The sequence below is a fragment of the Chelonoidis abingdonii genome, chromosome 4, assembly GCF_003597395.2.
Source record: "Chelonoidis abingdonii isolate Lonesome George chromosome 4, CheloAbing_2.0, whole genome shotgun sequence".
Taxonomy (NCBI): Eukaryota; Metazoa; Chordata; order Testudines; family Testudinidae; genus Chelonoidis; species Chelonoidis abingdonii.
This window is the reverse complement of record NC_133772.1, coordinates 19,853,849-19,881,394: the sequence shown is the minus strand read 5'-3', so window position 1 is coordinate 19,881,394 and position 27,546 is coordinate 19,853,849. Positions and strand designations below refer to the sequence as shown.

Here is a 27,546-nt window from a genome sequence, read left to right as displayed (position 1 = left end):
GGTGGGTTATCCGCAATGAACCTGGGACCTCCCAGCGGGAACCTCTATGGCTGGAGCTAAACGACCTGTCTGTGTTAGCAAAGGATGTACCAGGCTCATCAACCTCCACCAGTGGCTCAGCCACCACTAGAGGGCGACAGAGCCCCACAGCGGGTGGATTATGTCTCTCAGTGCCTCCCCCCGCCCAAGCCCAGCCTTTACCCTGCCACAGAGATGCTTTGCAAGACAAAGGGTTAAATCCCAAGGTGCCAGCCTGGAATGGAAAGTCCCTTGTGGGGTGGCGGGGGGGAAAGCAGCTGCAAGCTCCCCAATGCCATGAGTCCAGGGACATGTTCTGATCCAGCACATCCTCCCCCCTCCTCCACCCCAAATGGAAACCAAAGCTGCGATCTCCTGGCAGAGCCTCCTCCAAGGAAGGTGCCAACGTCACCCACTCTGCCCTGTGGGGGGCCTCGCAGTGGGAGGGCGGCACAGTCTGCGGGGGCGAATCTGGCCCATCAGCTTTGTTTTTATTTCATTGACTTTGTTAACTTAATTGCCACGATCAGCTCAAACTTCCAAGAATGTAGAACCTGGATGGAGATGAAAGAGGTGCCAGCCAAAGGCACAGCAACCCCGCCATGCCGACCTCCCCAGGGCCTGGCCCCATGCACTCAGTAGGTAACACCTGTGCTCTGTCACACCCCAGCGACTCATGGCTTCAGACACTCACCCAGCGATGAAGGGCCCAAGTGCTGATTCAGGGAAGGCCTGGGAACCTTGGCACTGGGGGGAAGGGGAGGCGCAGATACCGGCCCCCCTGCATACTTCAGCTCAAGGCTGGTCTTGTTCACAAGTGAGATGAGTTGGGTGGCCTCAGACGGATAATACTTTGCATGCCCATGGGGCCTTTCATAAGAAGATCGCAAAGCATGACTCACTCTCACCCAGGGAGAGAGGCAAAGGTTATTTCATTTTACAGATGGATCTGCTGAGGCAGAGAGAGGTGAGCCCAAGGCACAGCTGGGAACAGAGAACCCAGGAGTCCTGGATCCCCGTCCCCTGCTCTAACCAGTAGTCAATACACTGCCTCCCTTCTCTGCTCCAGGCAAATCAAGTCACATGAGCATGGAGGAAGCTGAAAGCAGCGGCAGGATAGAAGTGTTCCGTTAGGGACTGAGGGTTTGACCCCTTTGTGCCCACCCAGCCAGTCTCTGCCTTACCTCTATGGTCCACGGTGAACATAAAATGTGGTTGATGACAAACTACAGCACAATCCCAGACTGCACATGCCATAACCCCATCCCTGTTCATTACAACCAGCTGGGCCACTTGGCGAAGGGCAATTCCCAGGGAACAGGGCAGGAGGGGATGGGCCAGGCTGTTTATTATTCCCGTTAAGGTTCCTGAGAGTCCTGGCTGCCTCTGAAGAGAACAGATCTCGGAAAAAGAAATGGCTGGCATGTGTGTGCCCAGGTGTATACATGTGCGCGCGTGTGTGCCGTAGCCAATGAGATGTCAACTCATCCCCTGGATTCCCTGCAAAAGTCTTGTGCAATAAACAACTGCTGTGGTCTGTAAAACCAGCGACATGTCTGAGTGTGTTAATGCGCGAATGAGGCCGCACGTGTTCCCCTAGGTTCAGAGGGCATCCCGTGCCTCATGTCGTCAGATCCCCCTTGGGTTTAGCACGCATGTGCATGCGGCCATGCATCTCACTGTTACAGAGATACGCACATTCTGCAGAAAGACATGCCAAGGTGTGATAACACTGAACGCCCGCAGGCTTTCGTGTGTTGGTTGTAAGCTGTGGTCTCTAAGATGTTATCTGGCACGCCCGGTGAGGTTGTCAGTTGATTCATAGGCCAGAAGAGATCATTATGATCATCTTGCCTGACTCCCCACGTAGCACCAGCCAAAAAATCTCACCCAGTGATTCCTGCAGCCATCCCCTCGGTGGCTTGACGATCCAAGTAACCCCGCTGACTGTGGACAGAGCCATGCCTGGAGCAGACGCAAGAGACGGGGCCAGACCAGAGCCCCAAATCCAAACATCTTTGAAGCGTGAAGAGGTTTGGATCAGGAACCTGCTTTCACTGCTGGGCCCCTGAGTCTCCCTCATGGTCTCAGGCCTGGGAGAAGTCTAGGAGCTGAATTTTGAGACTCAGGGAGCCTCCTGGGGCCAGATTTTTAAGTTCTGAGTACTTATGATCATCTTGCCTGACTCCCCACATAGCCAGACTTTCAAAAGTGACCTCTGACTGCTCCCACTGAGAATAATGGAGGACCCCCCCCATGCACACCCACACTGAGTATAATGGAGAACCCCTTCCCCCACACGCTCACACCCACACCAAGAACAATGGAGAACCCATTCTCCCACGTGCTCACACCCACACTGAGAACAATGGAGAACCCTCTCCCTCACATGCTCACACCTACACTGAATACAATGGAGAACTCCCTCCCCCACACACTCACACCCACACCGAGAACAATGGAGAACCCCTTCCCCCATGCGCTCACACCAACACTGAGTACAATGGACAACCCCGTGGCCCACACCCACACTGAGTACAATGGAGACCCCCCCCCATGCACACAAACTCTTTGAGAACAATGGAGAATTCTCTCCCCCATGCCCGCACACCCGGTGAGAACAATGGACAATTCCCTCCCCCATGTGCACACATGCACTGAAAACAATGGAGAACCCCCTCCCTCATGTGCACACATGCACTGAGAACAATGGAAAACCCCCTCCCCCATGCACACACATACACTGAGAACAATGGAGAAACCCCTTGCCCCATGCCCACACACCCATTGAGAACAATGAGGAACCCCCTTCCCCCACATGCACACACATACTGAGAACAATGGGGACCCCCCCTCCCCCTCGCGCTCCCACTGAGAACAATGCTGAGTGGTTGAACAACCTTGGCCACCTCTGCTTTGGAGATGTGGGATGTTTCTGATGCTAAGACAAAGTCCTTGTACCTGAAAAGCCAAGAGTGCTCGGAGGCGATGCTGTCAGCACAGCATGCGTTAGCCATCAGAAGTGCCCCCGTGGCTAACTCCTCACTGGGAGGCACACAGCACCCCTCCACGACTCCATTCAACACTGCGTCACTCCCAGGGGACTGGGACCAGCTATCAGCCTCGGAGGCTCTCCACAGGACGTGAAACCCAGCTGCGCTGCAGGCCCCACACAGTGCTCACCTTGGCAGGTCCTTTCGTTGATCAGCAGCTTGTAGCCTTTCTTACAGCTGCACTCGAAGCTGCCCACCGTGTTCCTGCAGATGTGGTCACAGCCGCCATTATTCAGCCGGCACTCATCGATATCTGGGGCAGGGAGACACAAAACGTTCCATTACACAGACTGACTGGATCTGGCGACACAAGCAAGGAGGATGTGGTTAGAGGCGAAGGAACCAGCTGCCCAAGAAAAGAAAGGACGGCCCAGCAGTTAGGGCAGTAGCCCGACAATCAGGAGACCCGAGTTCAAGTCTCTGCTCCGTCACAGATGTCCTGTGTGATATCCCTGGTGCCTCGGTTCCCCATCAGAACACTAGGGAGAACAGCGCTGACTTCTAGTGTGGGGTGTTGGCAGGCTCTATGTGGCACAGTTTGAGAGACGCTCTGATATTATAGTTACAAGAGCGTCCATCTAAGTGCCTCAGCTAGATGGATATTAAAGTCAAGGGGAGTTTTGCTATTGATTTTAACGGGAGAAGGACTGGGGCCTTTGATGAGCACAGCTACCAGTGATGGGACAGGACGATACACTACAATCAGAGGCCAGGAGGGACTCAAGACACCTGGGCTCTATTCCCAGCTCTGCGTCCTCAGGTGAATCGCTGCATCTCAGTTTCCCCAGCTGTCCAGTGAGGATTAGACTATGCGTCCAGATCACAGGCGTGGAAGGAGGATGAATGAATATCTGCAAAATGCTTGGATGTCCTTGGTGGAAAGCATCCGTTCTGACACAGATACAAAGATTCTGCGCAGTCACCACTGGCAAGTGGGGCTGAGGGCTCTTGGGGAACGCATGTGTTAGAAATAGAGAGACTGGCAGAAAACAAGAAGGGGAAAAGTCACCCTCAGAAGAACAGGAGCTAGACAAAATAAGTACGCAGGTTTCGAAAACCTCCCGACTTTTAGGCAACAAGCGACACTAAACAATACACACACATACACACACACACACTTCCTAAGAGCTTCTATGGTTTCGTATTCACCAGAAAATTTACTGCTAGGAAATTACCTGTAAAACAGGAGGAGGCTGGGCTGACAAATCCCAGGTAAGAGCTCAGGGCAGACCTTGCCCACAGCTCCATTTGCATCCCTCCCCCACTTCTGTGTTGCCTTCAGCTCCAGGACAGCTCTCTGCGGTTGTGGCTTTTCTTTTATTATGGTGAGTGAACTAGCCATAAAAAGCTCACAACCGTAATAAAATCCCAGACCCAGGGGATATGGCTCTGGGTTATGATGCTTTCCTGGAACTGCAGAATGGGAAAGGTGGTGTGTTCTGAACAAAAATAATGAAGCCCAGAGGGGTCTGGAATTGGTCAGGCAGGTAGATGGCTTTCAGCAGGATGGTTCTTTCCTTTCAACTACGGTCAAGGACCCCAAGCTGCCAAAAGACAGAATGCAGGTGCCTTCCATTTCTGGAGCTTCACCTTCTCTCCTGGGGGCTGACCGAGTCAAGGGTCTCCCGCTGAAGGGACAGCATGCAGTGCGGTTGTGTCTGGAACCCCAGGCTCGTATGTGCATGTGTGTGTGTGTGACCGGATCTGTCTCTTTCACTCACATACACTATGCACGTGTTGGTGTTACCTCCAGTTCTTCCAAATGTTCCTCCTTTTCTTTAAAATAATGTAGGGAATTTGCTGCTAATTTAAAACATGCTGGATTGATGGCCGTTCGGCCAGCATTTCTCTTCAAGTACAGCCCCACCAAGCACGGAGACTTCTATTTGTTCCTACAATTCATTTTGCAGGTGCAAATTTCACGGGTGAAAGTTGTGTCAGGAAACAAGAAACACAGCTGAAAACAGACCCAGACAGCCCATGCAAGGCAGCCATCCGCAGGTTAACTCTGCTTTACTAAGGGTGTGCATGGGTTATTACTCAGTAATACCAGACGAATAGCATACATACCTCTAGATCTGCCATTCAGGAACCTCAAAACACTGCACAAACATTATGTCCACTCTGACTTTGTGATAATGGGTCAATTTCCTAGGCACCCACACATTATGAATCAACCATGACCACCGGCAAGAATATGATTCATCGTTGCAAAGAGTGAAGTTAGCCTCTCAACACCCTGACATAGGGCTGTGTTATCCCGTTTTAGAGATGAGACATCAAACAGGGAGACAGTGTGTGACTTGCCCAGGAAGTCTGCAGCAGAGCTAGGAGCAGAATCCAGATTCCCCAGCTCCCAGTCATCTGGTTTCATCACAAAATCAGCCTTCCCCACAGTCCCCACTTGATGTTTCAACCCCATTTCACAGGGGAGGGAGCCGAGGCAGAGAGGTTCAGGAGTTGCTAAAGGTGAAGGAGTGAGTCACTGGGGTTGGCATGCAGAAATCCTGGCACTGAGAACCCTGCTCTAACTGCTAGCCCACCACAGTGTTTGTGCTGCCAGGCTGCATGACTGCCCCCAGACCGAACTTTCCCCTGCCTCTGGATTTCACAGGGAACGGGGCTGACACAAGGCAGCTACAATCCCCGTCTCAAAAGGAATTGGAACAACAGGGCAGCTGTTCCCAGGCAGAGCTGGGGGGGAGCATCTGGGAAGTGGGATTTTAATGCCTCTGGACGACAGAAGTTCCAAAAGGCGCCCCAGGGGACAGGGTGCAGTGCGCCTCGCCAGCGATCCCAGGTACGGTCCATCTTCCCAGGTAAGCTCGGGGAGCAGGGACAGTTCGGCTGGGAAACACAGCTCCCTTCCTTTGTAGGTGAACTGGTTTCCCAATGACAGGGTTTAGAGTAGCAGGCGTGTTAGTCTGTATCTGCAAAAAGAAGAGGAGTACTTGTGGCACCTTAGAGACTGAAAAAGAGCTTTTCATCTCCCACAGTCCGATGTACAGTCTGGGTAGAGGCCTCTGTGCTGGCTGGGAATCAGCCCTCATCCTCAGGCCTAACCACATTGGCCTGTCAGAGGGCAGGGGAGGAGAGGAGAGCACCTCATGTTGTCAAGGGGACCAGGTGCTTAGGCGCCGGATGATGCAGGTAAGTGCTTTTGTCCACAAAGTGCCTAAGCAGGTTAGGTGCTTAACTCCCAGGAAAGTCGATGGGACTTCAGTGTCTAATGCACTTAGGCACTTTTGTAAATCCCACTCAACGCCCATCTGCATCGTTAGGCACCTAAATCCCTTTGTACATCTTGCCCAAACTCTTTGGAGTCTCCTGAGATACTTAAGCCCCAGCCTGTCAACCTATGTGCACACCATAGTGCTCATCACCATAGTATCTAGGCACAGATCTCCGGTGTAACACCCATCACCATAGGACCTCAATATAGATCTACCTCAAACACGGGGTCTAGCACGCAGCACCCACAGGTCACCATCCCCACGTACGAGAAAGACTTAGTACAAGGGTCTGCCTCCACCAAGAATTCTGCTCTTAAAAACCAGCGCTCTGCTTGGCCCACGAAGCCTCCAGAGACACCGGCGAGATGGCAGTGAGGACAGACCCAGGCTCTCTTATGGCACAGCAATGCTCTTCTGCATGGGATTTAATCCTTACTGAACCACTGCAGCGCAGACTGCAGTGGGGCTGATGGGGGAGAGAGAGGGACTGGGAGGGCAGAGAGGAAGACGGCCTCTTATCGCTAAAAGCAGGAACCAGAGGTCCCCAGGGAGACATATGCAGCTGTCTCATCCGTTCCACGGCCACCGAAACGTTTCTCCATGCACGGCAGGAGGTTCTGTGTATGAGGGGATCTGGATGCAAGGGGGTTGCAGCTGAGGAGTGATGGGTGCTGGAAGTGTGTGGGGGAGGGGACTAACAGCAGAGCCCGGTGCAGGGTAGGAGCCACCAGCCGGGTCTTCCCCTGTTCCGCCTCCTGCCCCACAGTGATTTACCTCTCTGCTGGCTGCCCTGGTAGGGTGACCAGATGTCCTGATTTTATAAGGACAGTCCCGATTTTGGGGTCTTTTTCTTATATAAGCTCCTATTATCCCCCCACCCTCATCCCAATTTTTCACACTTGCTATCTCGTCACCCTATGCCCTGGGCACCCAAAACATACTGCTGGGAAGGGTCACATGACTGCTCTTGTGACTTCCCTTTGTTACTCCATCAGAAAGTCATTTTTCTGCAGGGAAGCAAAGAAATCTGTGGGAGACATAAATTCTGCACATGTGCAGTGGCGCAGAATTCTCCCAGGAGTAAAAGTTGCTCCCAGCAAAGAATAATCCCCCAATAGCAGAGCTGCTGGTTCCACACTCCCGCATGTAAGATGGACTCATAGCTGCCAGGCCCTCGCTCGCTGGTCTCTTACCTTTGCAAGTTTTCCTGTCTGGCTGCAGCATGAAGCCCATTGGGCAGCTGCAGTGCACACCCGTGGCTGCATCGTGGCACTTGCTGTCACAACCTCCGTTGTTCACGGCGCAGGTCTCTGCGTGGGGGGGAAAAGAGAGAGGTTAGCAATAAATGCTTTTAAAGCATGTCCACTCGAGAAGTGAGATGTAAACATGCTGCTGAGGTGACTTTGTGTTGGGTATGTTTGAGATCCCAAGGGGAAATATCTACACTGCTATCTTTAGCAGCCTAGTATGAGTCTCACTACTTGGGCTGGGCAGCCTGGTCCCCGAGCTGCAGTTAGACATACCCAAACAGGCCAGATTTCCAGAAAGAGCTGAATGCCCTATGCAAATCCAGCCCCTTTTTTGGGCATCCCTTTTTGAAAGTCTAGTCACATGGCTCAGTGGTGGTCTGAATGTAAGGACAGAGCAACAAAACCCAGGGCAGGGCTTTCTACAAGCGAAGAGGATGCCTACCTGTGCTTAGGGAGGAGAGAGCAAATCTCCTCTGACTCACCAGTAGAGCAACCAGTCATCAATAGTGACACAATCATACACACACACACATGCACACACTCATTCAGAACTTGCAGGATCTTTTCTCCCTGTGTTAGTTTTAACTTCTCTTTGGAGGGAAACATGGAGTTTGGCTTTTTCCATCTGGAAAGCACTGATTCTTTGCCTGAGAGTTTCCCAAGAAAGCTGGGGAATGGTGGGAGAGACACACACATCTGTTTGTGCACCAACATCACACATGTCGACCACACAGGGCCCGCTAAGTGACCTACTGCTGAGCGGCCGACAAAGGGACCAGGAGACTGCAAAAATTTAGAGTAGGTCCTACATAAACACTGAACAGCTGTTGCCACTGGTTGTCTTTAATGTCTCAGCAACAGAATCGTTTAATAGATGCTCAGATTCTGGAGGACAACTGCTACTAGCTTAAATTAAAACACTCTTGTAGAAATTTTAAGGCAGATCAAATGTGGGGCGTAAATCTACTTGGGAGCATCCCACTTGAGCACAACCTTCCTAATGATTTGCATTTCTATCGTGCCTTTCTTCAGAGGATTTCAAGTCATCTGATAACATTCATGAGCCTTCCCCACATCCTGAGGGGTGCACCGGCATTATCATCCTGGTTATAGTAACTAATCCCACGTCTTCTGGTGTGTCGATGACAGAGCAGGAAAAAGAACCAGGAGTCCAGGTGCCCAGTCCCCCACTCTACCCCCTAGATAACCCTCTCTCCTTCAAAGAATCTGCTCATTAATAACATCAGAATATCTGGGTTGAAGTGTGGCAGACAGGAAAGGGGAACTGGTCTGTTCTATCAGGAGACGCTTTCTCTATTAAAACAACATGTCAGGCAGTAACACAGGTAAAAGCCAGAGCGGCTGCTCAGGAATGTTTGGAGATGGGTCTTGAGATGAGATCGAGGCACAGCAGTTTGCTGGCAGGTTTCAGGGGAGCATATGTGAGCTAGTTAAATCCCTGTAGGAGGCCACCTGTCACTGCCAGGCACTGGGAAAGTGGAGTTTGTTTGTGACTGGAAGAGGTTCTGGCTTCCCAAAGGAGCAGGCTGTTCTGGTCCCCATCCAGCAAGGAACTTATGCATGTGGCTCTCTTTAAGCATGTGACAAGTTCCACCGGGCTCCTCGCATGCTTAAAGCTAGGCACAGGGAGTGGTGAAATAAAAAGCTTTACAAACCCTAACGCTAGTAGAAATGGTTTTTCCCTTTAAAGAAAATTATAATTCAAGGGAAATAGAGTTTTGGGGATGATTTCATGATGCCGAGTCAGTGTTTGCAACCCACACACCACAGCGCTGGGCTAGAGGGGGGAACAAGAAGTGAATCTAACTAGAAACATGGGGTCAGATTTACAAGTGCTCAGCAGAGAATAATTATCAAAAATGCCTAAGCCCCATTTTCAAACATGACTTTGAAGTCAGATCCTCAAAGGTATTTAGACGCTAAATCCCATTGAAATCAATGGGATTCAGCTTCCCCAATTAGGTAGACATATTTGAAAATGTTATCTGGCATTCATCATCAGATTTTTCAAAAGCCCTCAGGCCCCCACCATGGCACTGCTGCACAGATTTTCAAAAGGGCCCATCACCTGTGTGCCGGGCTCTTCTGAAATTTGGAACAGATTTGGCCACCTTTACTCATGCTCAGCAGCACCTTGCTTCATGAATAGTTCCCTGGCAGAGTAAACAGAGGTATGGACAGTGGGATTGGCCCCATGAAATGAAAATGGCAAATCTATTTGCACTGTCCAAGCTGAACGAAGCTTTGCAAAATAAAACCACACTGCAGTAATGGCAAAGGGCACATTCGATTTTTTACAGTGTTAATTACTTCCTGTCATCAAACTCAGCCGTTGCTGTTACAACAGGAAGAGGCATTATTTTAAATGCAGCATTTTCATCTTGCACAATGTCCCTGTGAAACCAAATCTTTGTTTTTTATACTAACCACTAGAACATTGCTTTGAATTCATTAATGAAGACCAATAGTTTCCCTTCCAGAACATCAGCTACTTGGATGACCGAGACATTTGGGCTCAAGGAACCTAATGTACTAACCCGCCGAAGAAAGTCGTTGGAAAAGAGCAAATTTCAGGTTGTCTCTCTTTGTGGGAACCACATGAAGTGTAATTGACTGAAATGCCTAACCCCTGTCTGCTGTGCTGGGGATTTGGGATTATTATTCTGTGAATGTCCTGCTGCTGCTATTTTTATGCTGTCTCATCACAAGAGAACAAAGGGATCATTTTATGAAATTAATGGCCAGTAGAATTACAAAATGTAATGCTAATGACATATTTCTTCACCTATCTATGTAACCAAATGCTTACATAGCATGCAGCCAACTCCGCTCTGCAGGAAAACAGATAGCCTAATACTAGGGCTGGATAACTTTATGACCATTACGGACAACTGCAGCTATGTGAGAGCTGGAGGTGAGCAAATGACATGTCTCATGCCATGATTGTCACAGGGGTCAGAGCTGGCTTTGAGTCGGTTTTCTGAGCAGGGAGGTAGGAGTTATTGGGTTCTAGACCCACAAAAGTCTTTTTGCTCAGCGGAGGAATAGTGCGACCGTAAAGGACTGAGACATCAGGGTGACCGTCCTTGAGAGGAGCAGAGAGAACACACTGCATGACAACATTTGATAGAGGTGGAGGACGTTTCTCTCTCTAGTGGGTGCCTCAGGGCTCTTGGTGCGCCCCCCTCATCAAAGTGATTAGTCAACCTCCCTAGGACCTTTCTATACAGAACCGAGAGCATCAGGTTGCATTACAGTAGAAGCTAGAGGCCTCAACCAAGGTCAGGGCCCCATTGTACTAGGTGCCGTACATGCATACAGTCAGATACCATCACAGTGCCAAAGAGCGTACGCCGTGAACAGACAAATGGGCTGAAAGGGAAACTGAGGCACGGATTAATCCAAACTCACCTAGCAAATCCGTAGTCAAACGAGGACTAGAACACACCTCTCCTGATTTCCAGCCTAGTACCCAATCTACTAGGGCACGCTGCCTCCAGACCCACCCAGAGCATCTCTTATTATGAGGCAGCACAAACACTGGCAGCAAGGGGAGCTGGGCAGAATAATTCCAAGTCCCCATCCCTAGAGCGAGTGGCTAGATGGACAATCACTCTCCATGTGCTCCCTTAACGGAATCCATATCTGATCCTTGATGCTCTGTGTTTACACGGAGGAAGGCAAGAACCTGTCAGCCAGACTCACCTTTTGGGATAGTTGCAGTGATGCATGCAAGAAGATAGATCCTTCAGCCGGAGTAAACAGGCCTAGTTCCACTGATTTCAATGGAGTTACACCCATTTACACCAGATAAGAACCTGGGCCCATCATTGGAAGTCAGGAGCTTAGATACCTTTGAGGATCTGGGCCTGGACCCTTGTGGAGACACGCAAAGCTGCTACACACCGGGACTGGCACTGGTGCCACTTTCCCAGTGTCAAGCTCCACCTGTGCAAAGAGCAGTTTGCCTATCTGTGGTTTGGCACCGGTGCAGCTGGTGGTAATCAGGGCAAATCTCCTGGGTAGACAAAGGGCAACATTTTCAAAGGTGCTTAAGTGATTTAGGAACTTAAGTCCCATTGACTTTCAAATGGTCTTGGAAATCGAGACTCCAGCTCCTAAAACACCCAAAGCCTAATTATAGCTCTGGGTTCACCCCTGTCTGTCTCAGGCCTCTGGAGACAGTAATTTGCTTGCAGCGTGGGGTGGGATCCACTGTTCTGCGGTGATTATCAGACCTGGGTGGCTGAGGGAATGTGGCTCTCCAGGCCTGAAGTGTGTTAACATGACTCACCCGAACCACACAGGGTTTTGGCAAGTGCCAGCTGAATCACTGGGGGAGGAAAGACACAAGAGCGGCCTCCCCCCAGAAAGCCGCTGTCTCATTTCCTGACCATGACACAGCAGCTGGAGCAGGCTGCAATCAGGATAGCTCACCAACAAACAAAAAGAGCCTTATGCACTAAAACTACAACTCAGATACCAGCCCCGACATTACCTTTCCTCTCTGTTCCACGGGATCCAGGCAGCCAACAACTGCTCCTTACCCTCTTTTCTTATGCCTGGCTGCACCCCTGCTCCCCACTGCACTGACCTTTGGAACTATCGGGGGAAGGAAACCACGACAACCCTGGGTTCTTTTCCTGCATTCCCTGGGCCAGCATGTGCACTTGACATGTTTCCCCCAAGGGATCCCAAGAGTCTTTTTTTTTAAGAAGGGTGTTCTTTCAATGATAAACAACAACAAACAAACATCTAGATTATAAAAATGCATAGATCTGATAGCTAGAAGGGACCACAGTGATCAGCATATATGGATCATTTACCCCCTACGGCAACGCAGCCACCTCTGAGTGGAACATGGAATCTGGTTAACAGTGTAAAGCAACACTGCACAACAGTTTAGGATGGGAAGTGAAGAAGACTGTTGTATCCAAATGAAACTTTGAGGCAGTGTGGATGTTTAGGGAGGACGATGAGGTTAACATCCATACTTTTCAAGTGACATGAAACCTTTACTAACTGCAAGTGCTTTTATGTCTCATCTGAAATCAGTTTCCAAACCTGCTTTCAGGACATATGTCTGTTTCAGAAGGGAAGGTTTCAAGAAACTCATACCCCAGCAGAAGTTACTTTTCAACCTCTGAGTGGACTATGTTGAGTTTTCAGTTCGAAATCAAAGACTCTTTGAAAGAAAACCAGACTACCAATAGTAAAGAGGCCTCATCAAGTCATATTTGTCTTCAGAGTTAAGTTTTGTAAAAATAAGCTTTGACAAGAACAAAGACCAAGAGAACATTCTCCAGCGTGTCATGATACGCTGTGCCTTGCAATTGAAAAGATGTTGCTTTTAAACAAAACAAAAAACAAAACAATCACAAACTCTCCTCTGTTGTGTTCGCAACCAATACCTTTCAGCCTTGTGCTAACATTTGCTCACAATCCTCCTTTCATACTGGTGTAATTCCACTGACTCCTAATTTAGACCCCTGTAAGGAAAACCAGAATCTGCCCCGGAGCATGTGAAACTGACCAGCAGTTATGAACACAAATTAAACTAATTACTCAGTTTTCATCATCTGAGCTGAAGAAAATGCTTAAAGTGAGCCACAAGAGGGGCGCAGAGTAAATGAGATTTTCAAAATTCTGTCACTTTTAAACATCTGCAGTGTTTTCTGTAAAAGAGGTTAGGAACTTTACTTGTTGGATATTATTATTTTTTAGTAGGTGGGGCTTGATTTTCTTTACTTTGCATCTTACAGTCATTTACTCTCATGCAACGTGAGTGCAAGGTGGGGTAAAGTGTTGCTATTCTGATCTGGTAGCATTTCACATCGACTCTGCAAAGATGTAAACAACAACACAAAGTTCACAGCAACGGAAAATCGGGCCCATGCTCTTTAACCTCAGCTGGTCCCTTTAAAGTCCTTGGTTTATAGCCTTTTAACACAGTATCATGCTTTCCGTGCATCTTGTGGTCTGCCTGCGTTTTTACTGCACACTCCTAATAATAATGCCATATAAATGTGGCTCATACGGAACTGAAAGGTTAATTCCCTGCAGCACACGCCAAGGACCAGGAAAAAAGAAAAAGGGACTGATTCTGAGACTTACATTGGGGTGTTTCCATTGAATTCAAAGGAACTATACTTGATTTGCACCAGGGAAAGTGAGAACAGAATCGGGCCACCATCTTAGAAGCCACACTGCCGTCCTTGATTTCTCATCTGCCTTAAATAAATGGAGGTCAAGGGGTTTTGTGTTTATACCCTCGTTAGCAGGGACTGTTTTAATTAATGCCTACTGAGCCCATCACAATGTATCTGGGCACTGTACAAAAGTGAAACCAACCACAACTAAAATACCGCAGAGCTGGGCCCAGCAGCTAAGAGAAAAGTAGCTGCACTCTGCCAAATGAAAGCATCTAAGGAGGAACAAAACAATTCTTCAAAAACCTTAAAAGGAAGAGCGGGCAAGAAAGGAGGTTAGGCCTGGCCATGTCTATGCAGATCCATGATGATTCCAGCCAGAAGAAACTAGATGCACTGGTGCAAACCCTCTGTGCAGATAGGCAAAGTTGCTATTGGCACTGATGGAGGTTAGCCCTGCTTGAAATTGGAATAAGCCACACTTGTACAAGTGCATCTTACAGAGAGGCAATGTAGCCTAGTGGAGAGTGCACTGGACTAGATTTCAGGGGACCTGGGTTCTATTTCCAGTTCCTCTGCTGTGCAACACTAGACAAGTCATTCACCCTCCCTGTGCCTCAGTTTACCTATTAGTAAAATGGAAATAATGGTACTGACCTCCTTTCTAAAGCACTATAAGATCTGTGGGTGAAAAGGGCTAAATAAGAGCTAGGGGGTGTTATTGTTATTATTATGGCTGCCTTCCCTGTCCATACTACGAGTCTGTACCGTGTAGATAAGCCCTTGGCCAGTCAAGGTGAACTGACTGTTACTTGCCTTGAAACCAGATGCTGAAGGATTTAATCCTGCAACTTTCATCCAATGAGCCATTGGACAATCTGAACCGATTGCTATCGCTGTACTGCTGAGATACAGTAACCGCAGAGAGCGTTTAATCCAGCCTGTCTAAGGCGAGAATCACATTACTGAAAACTTCTTAATGCCGGATTAGGGTAGGGTGCTGCCCTGGCTACCAAGCCAGGAGGTGCCATGGAGGCAGCAGGTTCCACAGCAAGAGAAAGTCCTTTGCCTCACATCACAAGGATCTTTCTGGGTGATCTAAGGGTAGTGCTGAGCTGATGGGCTTTACAGACAGACCTATTTAAGCCTGCCTGGGAGTAAAGGCAGATCACTAGGATGCAAGGAAATATGTGATGCAATGCAGGGTGGTCAAAAAATTAGGGTAATGGTCTGCAGAGCCTCCCCTCAAAAGCAGCATTTGCTGTTCTAATCACATCCCTCCAAGGACAAACCTTCACAACGGCAGTTTGTGTAACTGCAACTATTATGCCAAAATTACAACCTACAAAATGAACAACAAATCTCCATAAGAAAACCATCAAGGCCCTGGGACAGGCTTTGAAAGGCCAGCAGGCAGTGTTCTCTAGCGCTCAGAACAAGGGAAGGGCATGATTTTCAGAGGTGCTGAGCACCCACAACTCTACTGGTGCTCAGCACCTCGAAAAATAAAGCTTGGGGATTCCTGGGTTCTAGCCTTGGGCAAGTCAGTTCACTGTAATGTGCCTTGGTTTCTCCACCTGTAAAGTGGGGCTATTATATACCTTTGTAATGTGTTTTGAGGTCTTCAGATGAAAGGTGCTAAGTGAAAAATATCCTATACAAAAATTCAGACGGGCCAATTAAAGCTGCCAAACCCAACAAGAAGCTGCCATAACATTGTGTTTCCCCTTCTGCCTATGCCTGGAAAACTGCTTCCTTAGTTTCAAGGGCTTGTCTAACACACATAGCCAAGTTTTCAAACAGCCACCTCTACTGTACCCACAGTACTTGCACACGTGCCTAGGTTTGCATGCTTCAAACCTGTGCTTTGGTGCACAAGCAGACAGGGAGTCTGCATGTGTGAAAACAGTGTGTGTATGAACACCAGTTTGCACAAGCAAAACAATGGTTGTGTGTGGGAAATTCAGGGGACTGGCTGGAAAAAAAATCTGAGCTTTTGCTTTATTTCACAGGTGGTTAATGCACTGAATCCTGGTAACTGTTAGCCACATTTGTGGTGCTTGTGTCACAGCAAACACCTAGGGTGGGCAAACCATTAGGGGAACTTTTATCTGCTCGATCCTGGGCCAAGCAGATCTTTTGTGATTGGAAGCAAACTCATTTTACAGACATTGGGAGGTTTGGACATTGACATCTCAACAATTCACTGCAATAAACGCATCTTCCCGGTTGTAAGGGGAGAATGGGGGAGAGAGAAAATGGAAAAAGGATGGTGGGAAGAGGACACCCTGCAGCTTGGTGTCACTGGCCCAGGAAGCAGAGCATGGGGGAAGAAGAGTGGTCCACGGGGAGTGCATATAGCTAGAATGTTCCCCAGAGGTCAAACCAGAAGCAAAGGCCAATCAACATAGAGAAGAGCATTAACATTTACCAACTGGAGGATGAAATATAGGACAGAACAGGCGCCCCAGATTTCCAGTTAACATCTGGACAGGGATCAAATCTGCGCCTGGGTAGAGGAACTCCCTGTTTGTAAGAGGAGAGGGCACTGGCCATCACTGATGCACTATCCCGTTTCAGCAAACCCAGGGGGAAAAGACATCTGGCCCTGTCCTCCAAACAGCTAAACCCCTTGGAACCCATGACCAGTTAGAATGCAGAGGGGACCCTCACCCACTGCAGAAGCTGCCCAGTATGCTGGCCCCGGGAGAGACCCCAGGGGCTTTGTGTTTCCTTCCTTCCTTCCTTCCTGCAAAGTCCTATTTGTAAATTGGCTGCCCCAAACTGACACCAGCCACTCCTCCAATTCCCAGTGTGGAGGGGAAGGCAGCTTCAGAGAAAGCTCTTTCCAGACAGACTCTCAGCACCACTCTCACTGACTGACATCCAAGCTCACAGGCAGTTCAGCAAAACAGCATCATGGGCAAAAGTAAGAGAGACTCTGGGGGCTTGACCTAGCTACTGCTGACCCTTCAGCTCAAGTTACATCACTGCCTAGAAAGCCGGAGACTTGGATTTTAGGACTGGCACTGACCTTCCACATGCAGCAACCTCCTTTCTTCTCTGGGCTGGAACAGCCTCCTCATAAAGGAGGCACGTGGCACCTCAGTTAACTACAGGATCACTCTCTCACCCTTCCACACTTAAATCAAAGCCATGCTGGAGTCCACCACTTGCCCACTGGCTAGGCCAGGCCTACAGTGAGGATCACAACTAGAGCGGAGGGAATCACTGGTTTTCCAGATTGGGAGCCAAAGGAAAAAAAAAAATCAGAAAAAAAATTCATTTTGGGTCGAAACACATTTTTCAGTTGTTCTCACCAAAACAAAATACCAATATAAAAAATAAATTGTTTGGTATCAAGCAAAACAATTTTTTTTGTTTGCTTTGCTTTTTGCATTATGTTTATTATCCTTTTAATAAAAAAACAAAAACAAAATCTAGCTATATTTCTAAACACAACATCCTTTCAAAGCGAAAAGTCAAACGGTTTCGTTCTGAAAGTCTCAAACGTCATTTTGAATTTTTCAAACTTTTTGTTTTTCATTTACTTCTTATTCAGCCAAATCTATTTGCTGAATTTGACCTGAATTGGCAAAAAGTTTCAGTTGCCCTGAAACTGCAGTTTTGGGCAAACAAACTATTAGAGTGAAAAATTTTGCCGACATCTATTTTGAACAGGGGCCCTAAAAAATGTAAAAATGCTGCCGGCAGCCACTTCAATCTTTGACACAGCGGTACAGTCTTTGGAGACCACAATACAATGCTCCATTTTGACCAGGGCAGCTAGGCACATTGCATGCTGGAACTGATAGCTGCAGCTCTGCACTAAGAGACAAGAGAAACCATGATCTGTTCCATTACATGGAAATTGAAGAGAGGACCTTAGGCTGCTGAGATGGGCAAAGTTTCAGTGCCCCTCCTCCAGACACTAATCCTCAGTTTGAAAGCCGGTTACGTCTTCTGACAGCAGCACTGGCCATATGCACAAGCAAAGCAGGCAGCTGTTCAGAGCCCCACATCCTGCACAAGGTCTGCTCCTTGTCGGATGGCCCTGTCTCTCTCTCTCTCTCTTTCTCCAGTAGCAGAGACTCACGGCCGGATCCCGGCTGGCCTTGCTGCAGCTGGTTTAGAAGTAGGAATGGCGGGGGAGGTTAGTAAGCATCGGAGGTGGAAAGTGTATCATTAATGACCCCTGAGCCACATGCGCTAGGGCGGGAAGTGTGGCATGCAGTTAGGTGGACGGCTCAGGCCCCATGCCCGGTTTTTATCCCAAGACAAGATGCATCTACGGTTAGAACGCCTCGAAGAGATAGAGAGAGAACAAAAATATTTACCATTAGAAAACGTCTGGGGGGTAACGTGTTGCTGGAGGTGCCTCTCCCCTGTTTAACATTATAAAAAAGTGATTTAGAAACAGTGTCCAGCAAGAAGCCTACCTTTTTAAAATTTCAATTATTTCTTATTCTCTGCCTCTCAGATTTGCAAAGATTTCCTCCCTTTCCCCCACCCCAATGAGCCTGGCACAGAGGCCTGAGCTTGTATCAGCAAACCACTCCGTCACCCGGCTCATCACAACCCATAGCAGACTGCTGGGGCGGTCCCCTCCCACGTCCTCTGACATAAAGAGGCAGAATTCTCATGCTACAGGCTGGGGGTGAGGGGATGAAAGACCAAGAGTTGCAAAGAGAAGTAGCATTAGTTGGTTAGTATTGAACGTCTCCCCTCGTTCGGTTTGATGCTATCGCAGACTAGCTTTTCACTATCTGGGCAGCAGAATGTCACTCACACAAATTTAGGTGGGGGACGTGTAAGGGGTTGTGAGCTACAGCAGGCGTGTGTGATGGGTGCAAGGGAGTCTGAGCGTAAGGGCAACGAAGAGGATCTGGGACCATACGGTCTTGTCTGTATGAGAAAAGGTGCACTGGTCTGATTTAAAAATCCACGTAGTTAAACTGGTGCAGACCTCCTAATGGAGAGGCACTTAAATCAGTTTAGCTTAATCCAGTGATGTACCAAACTAAACTATTTTAAGCAAGGGTTAAACGGGCTTAAGTATGTCTTTGTTAGGTCGTTCACTCATTTAACTAGATCAGTTTCCAATCCATTTAACTGCAGGTTTCTGGCTAAAAGCAAGGGCTAAGGCAGTCAGTGTCATGGACACACGAAGGGCCCAATTCCACCCTCAGTCACCCTGATGTAAATGAGACGCGACACTGGTGTAAAAGTGGTGTGAAAGAACAATCAGGCCCTGTGGGTGCAAAAGAAGAGCGTGGCAGGAAACGCAAGCAGGAGGGAGGTGTAAGGAGGAGTAAGACCTAGTAACTTCCAGCACGCTTTAACATACACCCTCTTCTGCTCCTTCACCATATAGCAATTTAGACCCCTAGGGTCTACCTATTGATGTGTAACTGCCCATCACCTGGGAATCCGGCCCTTGTATCACCAGTTTCAAGTCAGTAGCAGGGCCAGGAGCTGTATTCTGCCACAAGCTGCATGGCAAATATCCCCCCGGGGCAATCCCATGGAAAGCACCCGTGGAATGAACCCAACTAGCCTGGCAGGGGCTGGAGCAGTTCCTGGGAGACAAAGGGAAGAGGCACACAGTCCCACTGAGCCAGGCTGCAAGGGCTCAGGGGGGACAGACATGTCACAGAAGGCGAAGATAAGTATGAGGAAGAGAGGTCCTAGAGGAGAGGCTTCAGGAGCAGGCAGTATGCTGCTACCTGGGGCGTGAGACAGGCAGCTCCAGGGAGGTTGAGGCCTGGTACAGGGAGTTCCAGGGAGGCCAAGGCCCAATGCAGAGGGCTCCGGGGTACATGCATGTGACACACATGCTGGTGGGGCTGCTCTGGAAAGGCCGAGGCCTGGCCAGGGGGTGGGGGGACTTGATGAGGAGGCTGGAGCCTGAGAGCTGGAGTGAGGGGGAGCTCGTGCCTGGGAGGAAGGAGTGTTGAAACAAGGACTCTTGCGTACAACCTGCCTCCACTTTCAGCCCTGCCCTCACAGAGGGGTCACTGTGGTCGCAAGGCCCATGGGTGCCTGAGCCAGCATGAAGGAGGTGAAGGGAGGAGTCACAGCCAGGCTGTAACAGATCAGGTCTAGGCAGCACCAGCAATGAGCTGTCTGGAGCCATCTGCACTCAGAGGAAATGGGGGGCTGAGGAACAAAGCGCCAGCTGCTGCTCCCATTAAAATCGATGGCAGAGGTCCCAGGGCCTTCACTAGGGTCAGGATCGAGCCTGAGCCAGGCTTGGGCTTTGCTATATGACTGTGTGGATCCCTGCCTAGTAAGACGGATCCACAGCAGCAGGCGAAGGAGCTGGGGGAGTCATTTCTCCATGCGCTGGGCCTCCTGGGGGTTCCCAAGCCAATTCCTCAACCCTCCACAGAGGAAGAGCCAAGCAGATGGGCTGGACCCAAGGACCAGGAACCTGGCAGACAAAGAAGGTGAGCGTTTGGGCAGTGCTTCCCCCATACATGCACGGCCCATGTGGAACTGATTATTCCCCAGGGATGGTGAGGCGATGAGAGACAATCAGAGTGTCTGAGCAAAGGGCTTAACGAGAAATAAACTCCAGAGGCAGGTGAGACCGCATGGAGGGGCCAGGACGGAGTCGAAGAGAGGAGGAAGGTGAGAAGGTAAAGAGAGAGGAGTGCGATCTGCTCCCAGACACCTCAGATCTTCGGCTCTCTGCAGCACTCAGTACGGGGCAAATCCTAACTGGCACCCGGGACCTTACTCTGCCACCAGGATTTGCCCCAAATGTCCATGCTGGACAAACCAGCGGTTGGAGGGGTGGGGGGGGGGGAGGATGCCCCCAGGGCACATGGGCAGGGGTTTTCACTCCCTTCCTTTGCAGCAACAAAGAGGGAGTATCTCCTGTACGGTCAGTCTCTTGTGATTGTGGGGGAACTCAGTAGGAGAAGACGACGTCTTGTAGATGCACCAGGAAATGCTGCCCCAGCCCCACCATGCCCCTTCCCACCTTAGAACACCATGTAACATCTTCCAGCTGCTCAAGCCAACTGCACTGATGCAAACGTCATCTATCTACCTTGGGCATAGGTCTGCACTCCCCATGTTGGGATAAAGGGGGGTCAGACTGGAGCCTTGGGGAAAGAACGGGCCCTCTGAGGGAGGAAGATCTGCCTGTAATATGCTGACCCCATTATGGCCAACAGAATGAGCGGGATGTGAGGCAGGATGGGGGAGTCCAGCTGCAGGGGACTGGCAACCTGGTTCAGGGCTGCCCAGTGAGTTTTGGGAGTGGCTCAGGGAAATCATTAATGGGATAAGGAGCCTTGAACCCAGAAGCGACCAAAAGCTATTGCTATCCAAAGTTTGGTCAGTGCCCCCATCCTATGCAAAATAAGTTGGGTGGGTCTCAGCCCATGAACAGAGGTCCATGCCATAGAACGCACTGTCACAGTTGGCACCAACTGGCCTGCTGGCTGGCAGACTAAGCAGTGACTGAATTAGTTCCCTATTAATGCTGCCCTGCATGGCGCGACCCCACACACCCTGGATAATACAGGGGGCAGAAAAGCTGTGTGATGATGTGCACCCCTCTACTCACACTGAGAAGGAGAAAGGATAGAGCAGCCTGGTAGAGGGGCTCACAGGATCCGCGCTATTAAAGATGGAAAAAGACCTAATCAAACGCAAGGTCCCTCTATATCCAATGTCAGACCCTACCTCAGTTTCTCCTCGTGTCCGATGGCTCTATTAGTTGCTGAAGCAACTTAGCCCGCTGGCTAAGTCCCAAAGTTCACCCCAAATAATCCAAACCAACACAAACCCAGATCTTTTGCCCGGGCCTCATTCCTCCCTCTGAAGGTCTGTCCCCCTCCACCAATCTTCCAGCCCACCTGGGATCTAATCATCCCCTTGGTAGCAGCAGAGGTCTCTAGACGGCAGCACAGTGGGAGCCCAGGCCCACCTCCATTATGGGTTCTCAGGCTTGGTGACCCGATACAGCCAGACTATCTAGCCCCCGCGCTCCAAAGTGGCCCCATCTTCTTCCTACAGTGCCGGTCCTCCTGGTCGTTAAAGAGCCCTGACTTCTCAGTCTCCTCTCCCTGGAGTCCCTGGGTCAGCAGCCCCACAGGCTGCTCTTAGCTCCCAGCAGGCCTGCTCTTACCCACCTGACTCTGTGTCCCTCCTCCTCTCCACATCGGGAGTCAAAGCACTGAGCCCCAGCTGCCTTAAAGGGCCAACTCACCCGGTGACCCCAGGGCATGCAATCCATCGGCATTCCCCCAGAGAGAGGGGGAGCCAGTTACTAAACTGATACATACTGGAACTCACGCTCATTGGGATTCCCGATGACCCACAAGCAGGGGCGGCTCTAGGTATTTTGCTGCCCCAAGCACAGCAGGGAGGCTGCCTGTGGGAGGTCCCCGGTCCCGCGGATTCAGCGGTATGCCTGCGGGAGGTCCGCCAAAGCGGCGGGACCAGTGAACTCTCTGCAGGCAGGCCGCCAAAGGCAGCCTGCCTGCCGCCCGTGCAGCGACCAGCAGAGCGCCCCCCGTGGCTTGCCATCCCAAGCACGCGCTTGGCATGCTGCTGCCTGGAGCTGCCCCTGCCCACAAGCCACAAAGCTGAGGACACGAGAACACAGAGTGTGCCACTCCTGATCGGATCTCTGCTCCATGCTTCAGAGGAAAGCAAAAATCCACCCCATATCAGTGGCTCTTCCATTCTGTAGATGTTTTGCAAGAGCAAGATTCCTTCACAGACCATCTTTTCTCCCAACCTCCAAATCCCCCATGCATGGCTCATTCTGCAGACCAACTGTCCTCGATAACGCACGTGCTCAGTAGCTCTGGATCTTTCAGCATCTCTTCAAGATGCCTGGGAAGAGGGCAGAGGATGTTCTTCTTTCCTAGTCCCTGGCCTCCTGCCCATCTGGGTCCACCTCTGATGCCAGGAGTGCTCCATAAGCCCACAGGACCAAGGCAAAGGATTCTGGGAGCATCTGAGGAGGACCCATTGCAGGTGGCTGAGTGTGGGTCACTGTATGATAAAACTCAAGAACCGCTGCTCTAAAGGCCAAACTACATTTCGTTCTCCTGCTCCAGTCATGTTTCCTGCTAACTCAAGCCTCCGGCTTCCAAGCTGCCAGCTGAGTTATGCTCCACCCTAGACACAAACCCGCTTTCCCTGCATCCACTAAACAGCCTAATACAGAGGGGATGCAATGGGGAAGCAGCGCTGGCACCAGGGGAGCTATATCGCAATGGGGAGGAAGCACTGGTGCATCTGGGGAGTGTGCTATATCGCAAGAGGGAGGCAGCGCTGGCGCGTCTGGGGAGCGTGCTATATCGCAATGCGGGGGCAGTGTTGGTGTGTCTGGGGTGCATGCACTATTGCAATGGGGAGGCAGCATTGGTGCATCTCGGGAGCATGCTATATCGCAATGCGGGGGCAACACTGGCGCGTGTGCTATATTGCAATGCAGGAGCAGTGCTGGCGCGTCTGGGGAGCGTGCTACATTGCAATGGGAAGAGGCGCTGGGGTGTCTGGGGAGCAGGCTATATCACAATGCAGGGGCAGCACTGGCGTGTCTGGGAAGCATGCTATATCGCAAAGCGGGGGCAGCGCTGGGGCATCTGGGGAGCGTGCTACATCGCAATAGGGAGGTAGCGCTAGCGTGTCTGGAGAGCATGCTATATTGCAATGCAGGGGCAGTGCTGGCGCGTCTGGGGAGCGTGCTATATCGCAATGCGGGGGCAGCAATGGTATGTCTGGGGAGCATGCTACATCGCAATGGGGAGGCAGCGCTGGGGCATCTGGGGAGCGTGCTATTATCACAATGGGGAGGCAGTGCTGGTGCGTCTGGGGAGTGTGCTATAACGCAATGCGGGGGCAGCGCTGGCGCGTCTGGGGAGCGTGCTACATCGCAATTCGGGGGAAGCACTGGCACGTCTGGGGAGCGTGCTATATCGCAATGCGGGGGCAGTGCTGGTGCGTCTGGGGAGCGTGGTATAAATCAGTGTTGCCATTTCTGGAGAGCATAAACCACCCGTTTGGGGAGCACTTTAGGAGGGTGACTGACACCTCCATCAGTGACAGTGCATCTCACAGACATGTTTTCTCCATATGGAACCACAAAGCCTCAAGTCCAGGGCTGAGCGCACAACTACGGCCTGCTGCTTTCCTCTGGCGTCTCTAACAGCGGACGGAACGAGCCCCTCCCATCGTGTGAGGCTGACCTGACCCAACGCGCTGCAAAGCACTTTAATCAACAGGGTGGGGCGGGTTTTGGGGCTGTTGAAAAGGCTGCTTTAGAGAATAAACATAAATACATAAGGTCATCAGCCTCCCCGTCTCGGTGCTGGAGCCAGGGTGGGAGTCATGAGGGCTGGCCCCTGCTCTGCTCAGAGGCATGTTATTCATTATCTGCATTTTTAAAAGCAGCAATAAAAAGCAGAAAAATGAAAAACACCGGCTGCGGCCTAATGAAACTGTCATTCAAATGAAGCCACCCCGCTTCCTGCCGGCTGGTGTGAGCTGAAGGAGACCTGCATGAGAAGCCTGCTCCCAGCGGCCCTTCAAACACACCGCATTCAATTTCAAAGCTCTCAGCCTGGGGAGCAGGTTTGCACTCTCCTCCCTGGAAACTTTATTCCCCTTGAAATGATGAAGTATTTCAGAGGAAATGGAGAAGGGAGGGGGAGGGCTGGGGCGAGCAAAGGAAGCTGTCTGCTGAGACTCGGCCATAAAACAAAAAAGAGCAGTTATAAATATCCAAGCAGGTACCTAAGCCTCTTGCCTGACTATAAATCTGTCGTCCGGGCATCCCTGTAGGGAAGCCAGGATTGGCTGCCTGTTAGTCACAGACGGCAGCACAATCCTGCACTGTTCAAGGCGGGCGCAGTTAGGGGACTCAGCTGCACTCCGATGCTACCAACTGTGCCGGGGTGGATCCTGGCTTCACTCACACTGATCAGCACAGCCAGGTGTAGCCAAGTGGAGAGCGTGGCTCACCAGACAAAGGGCCAGGCAATGCTGGAAGCTGGCCCAGTTTGAAAGGGATGCTATGTCTGTAACTCACATGGCTGCAGGAGGAAGGAGCGGCAGAGTGGATGCAGTGAACAGACCCTCTGGGATGAGTCCAGAGTGCAGCATCAGCGGCTAGTCAGGATTGGCCAATGTTACTACTAAAATACTTCGTGGCTGTATTTAATTTCATGCATGGAGGTGAATTAGCGGGAAGATAAACTATACGTACTGAATCGCACAGGAAAATGTTTTCTAAGGGGCTGGGAAAACATGAAAGAAGATTCTTTGGCCAAGGTTTTTGGAAGAGATTGGTGATTTTGGGCCTCAACTTGATGAGATACCTTAAATGTCTGAGCACTGAAACCCTCTAAAAATCAGGCCCTATGAGCTGTGTCCCCTAAATCCCTAGACACTGCTGAGCCCCATCAAAACATTATCCTGAAGGCTTGTACAGCCTCAAATGAGGACCTCAAAACACTAGCTAGACATTAATGCTCTGGTGTCCTGAAAGGTGGGTATTATCCCTATTTTACTAGTGGGTAAACAGAAGCACATACCACTGAAATGTCTTGCCTAAGGTTACAGAGTAAGTCAGTGGCAGAGCTAGGAGTGGAACCCAGGTGTCCAGAGCACCCAGTTCTCAATTCTAACCACTAGATTTCCCAGGCACAGCAGGAATGGTTAGGCCAGAGGATGGAAGGAGCCCTGCCTGACTTGTGCACAGAGAATGCAAGGGAATATTTGGAAAAATCCAACATATTTACAAAGAAATTGAAGCACCTAAAGATGCAAATAGGGGCCGACTGGGAATTACAAAGCTCTAAGCAGGTTAGGTGACTAAGTGCAATTGAAGTCAGTGGCCGTTACACATCTAATTCTGCTAAGCAATCTGCATCTTTAGGCACCTAAATACTTTGAAAAATCTGCCCCCTCGTCTTTTTCCCTGTTAAGACCATAGAAAAAAACTGCAGTCTGTAGAAGAAAGATTCTCTCAAGGGAATCTGCAACCCAATTTACCATACCACTGGGTTTTTTTAAATTTTTTTTTTGGTAGAAATCTGAGACGTTGCCATGAGAGTGGAGAAATGTAAATACGGTACTGAACTTCAAAGAAAGGCAAGGAGGCCGGTCCTGGCCATGACTGCTGTTCGTTTAATGATACAATGAATAAGGGAGGGTGGGGGAAAAATCACTCAACTGCTGGAAGATAATGAAAACATGAGCAATGGTTTATAAAGACTAGATCTGGTCACTCAGTTGCACTTTTTTTGTTGTTAGAATAATACAACTGTGATTGGAAAGTGGAAGGTAGGAGGATCGAAAAGAGGCCGAAGGGACATGGAAAAAGGGTAATAAAGAGCATCAAAGCAAGGAGAGGTACCACAGAGACTAGCATGCTTAATGATTATTTATCATTTGTACTGTGGTAGCGTCTAAGAGCCCTAGTGCTGGGCCAGGAGCCCATAATGCTAGGCACTGTACAGACGCAGAATGAAAAGCCAGTCTCTGTCTCAGAGAGCTTAGGGCCAGTCTAGTTGAATCTCTTCGTTAATGATGCAGAACCAAGATTGAAGCTGCCCATTCATTACATTTACAGATAATTCTCTATCAGAGGGGCTGAAAACACCAGGGAGGACAGAGAAATTCCAAGGGAGCCAGAGTTACTGGGAACGTTATCAGAAAACAACCCAAACACAATGAGGTTCAACTCAGGAGGAAATGCAAGTGCTAACACACCCAGGGGCACTGACTTCCCAAGCAGAGCTGTGCAATGGGAAGGGGAGACTGGAGAAGCAGCAGGGCTGGGAGACGTCTAGGAGTGATGATGGTGGCCAATAATTTAGACAGGCATTTGCGGTTCAATATTGCCCCCCAAAAAGATGGAAGCAGCTTGGGGCTGCTTAGGTAGAGGCACCACATCCCAGAGCACGGAGGCACTAGTTCCTCTCCTTGGGGTCAATCCTGCTCCCGCTGAAGTTAATGGGAGCTTTGCCATTGATTTCAACAGGTGAGAGAACAGGATCTATATGGTTCTGGTGCAAGAGCACCAGGGAGTAAATACCCTGGTACCAGAAAAAGCAGCAAAGAATCCTGTGGCACCTTATAGACTAACAGACATTTTGGAGCATGAGCTTTCGTGGGTGAATACATCTGACAAAGTGGGTATTCACCCACGAAAGCTCATGCTCCAAAACGTCTGTTAGTCTACAAGGTGCCACAGGATTCTTTGCTGCTTTTACAGATCCAGACTAACATGGCTACCCCTCTGATACTTGGTACCAGAAAGATATTGACAAACTGCAGGGTGTGCACAGGAGAGTAATACAGATGTTTGGGGGGCGGGGGGTAAGAGGGAGAGATGAATAGAAGTAAATACACAGAGATTGGCTCACTGAAATCTAAGGTGGAACAGGATAACAGGACACATATATCTGTAAACACCAAGGAAGGAGTGAGATTATTTAGGGGGGCAAAAGGGGGTAGAATTAGGTATAATGTGATGAAATTAAGGAAGGGAAAACTTGGGGTCTGAATGTCAGAAAAATTTTCCTGGCAGAGAGATCTCTGAGGGTGGGGAATTATCTCCCAGGAGGTAGGGGTAGGAGCCCTGTTCCTTGGGAGGGGTAAAGTTAGACTGGACAGATCACATGTGTGAAACAGGGAACAGTCACAGGCCAAGGAGAGGGATGAGATGGGCTTTCCCAGTGCTAGCTTGTAAAACGAAGCTGCCTCGTGTGCAGGGCATTTTCTGTGCCTGCATAGCAGGAGCTTGAAGAGCTAAATCTCTCAGTTGCTTTTAATTCCTTTTTTATTT

The 27,546-nt window shown here is 49.9% G+C and overlaps 1 protein-coding gene across 2 annotated transcripts in view; it reads right to left on the bottom strand.

Moving 5' to 3' along the window:
• The window catches only part of SCUBE3 (signal peptide, CUB domain and EGF like domain containing 3), a 102,474-nt gene that overhangs the window by 22,846 nt on the left and 52,082 nt on the right, over positions 1-27,546 (bottom strand). Inside the window, exons 7-9 of one of the 2 annotated variants that reach the window (XM_032792592.2) lie at positions 18,062-18,109; positions 7,498-7,614; positions 3,202-3,324 (exon numbers count right to left, since the gene is read on the bottom strand). In XM_032792592.2, coding sequence (XP_032648483.1) covers positions 3,202-3,324; positions 7,498-7,614; positions 18,062-18,109 — 288 coding nt within the window. The remainder of the gene's footprint in view (positions 1-3,201; positions 3,325-7,497; positions 7,615-18,061; positions 18,110-27,546) is intronic. The other variant, XM_032792594.2, reaches the window with a different exon arrangement.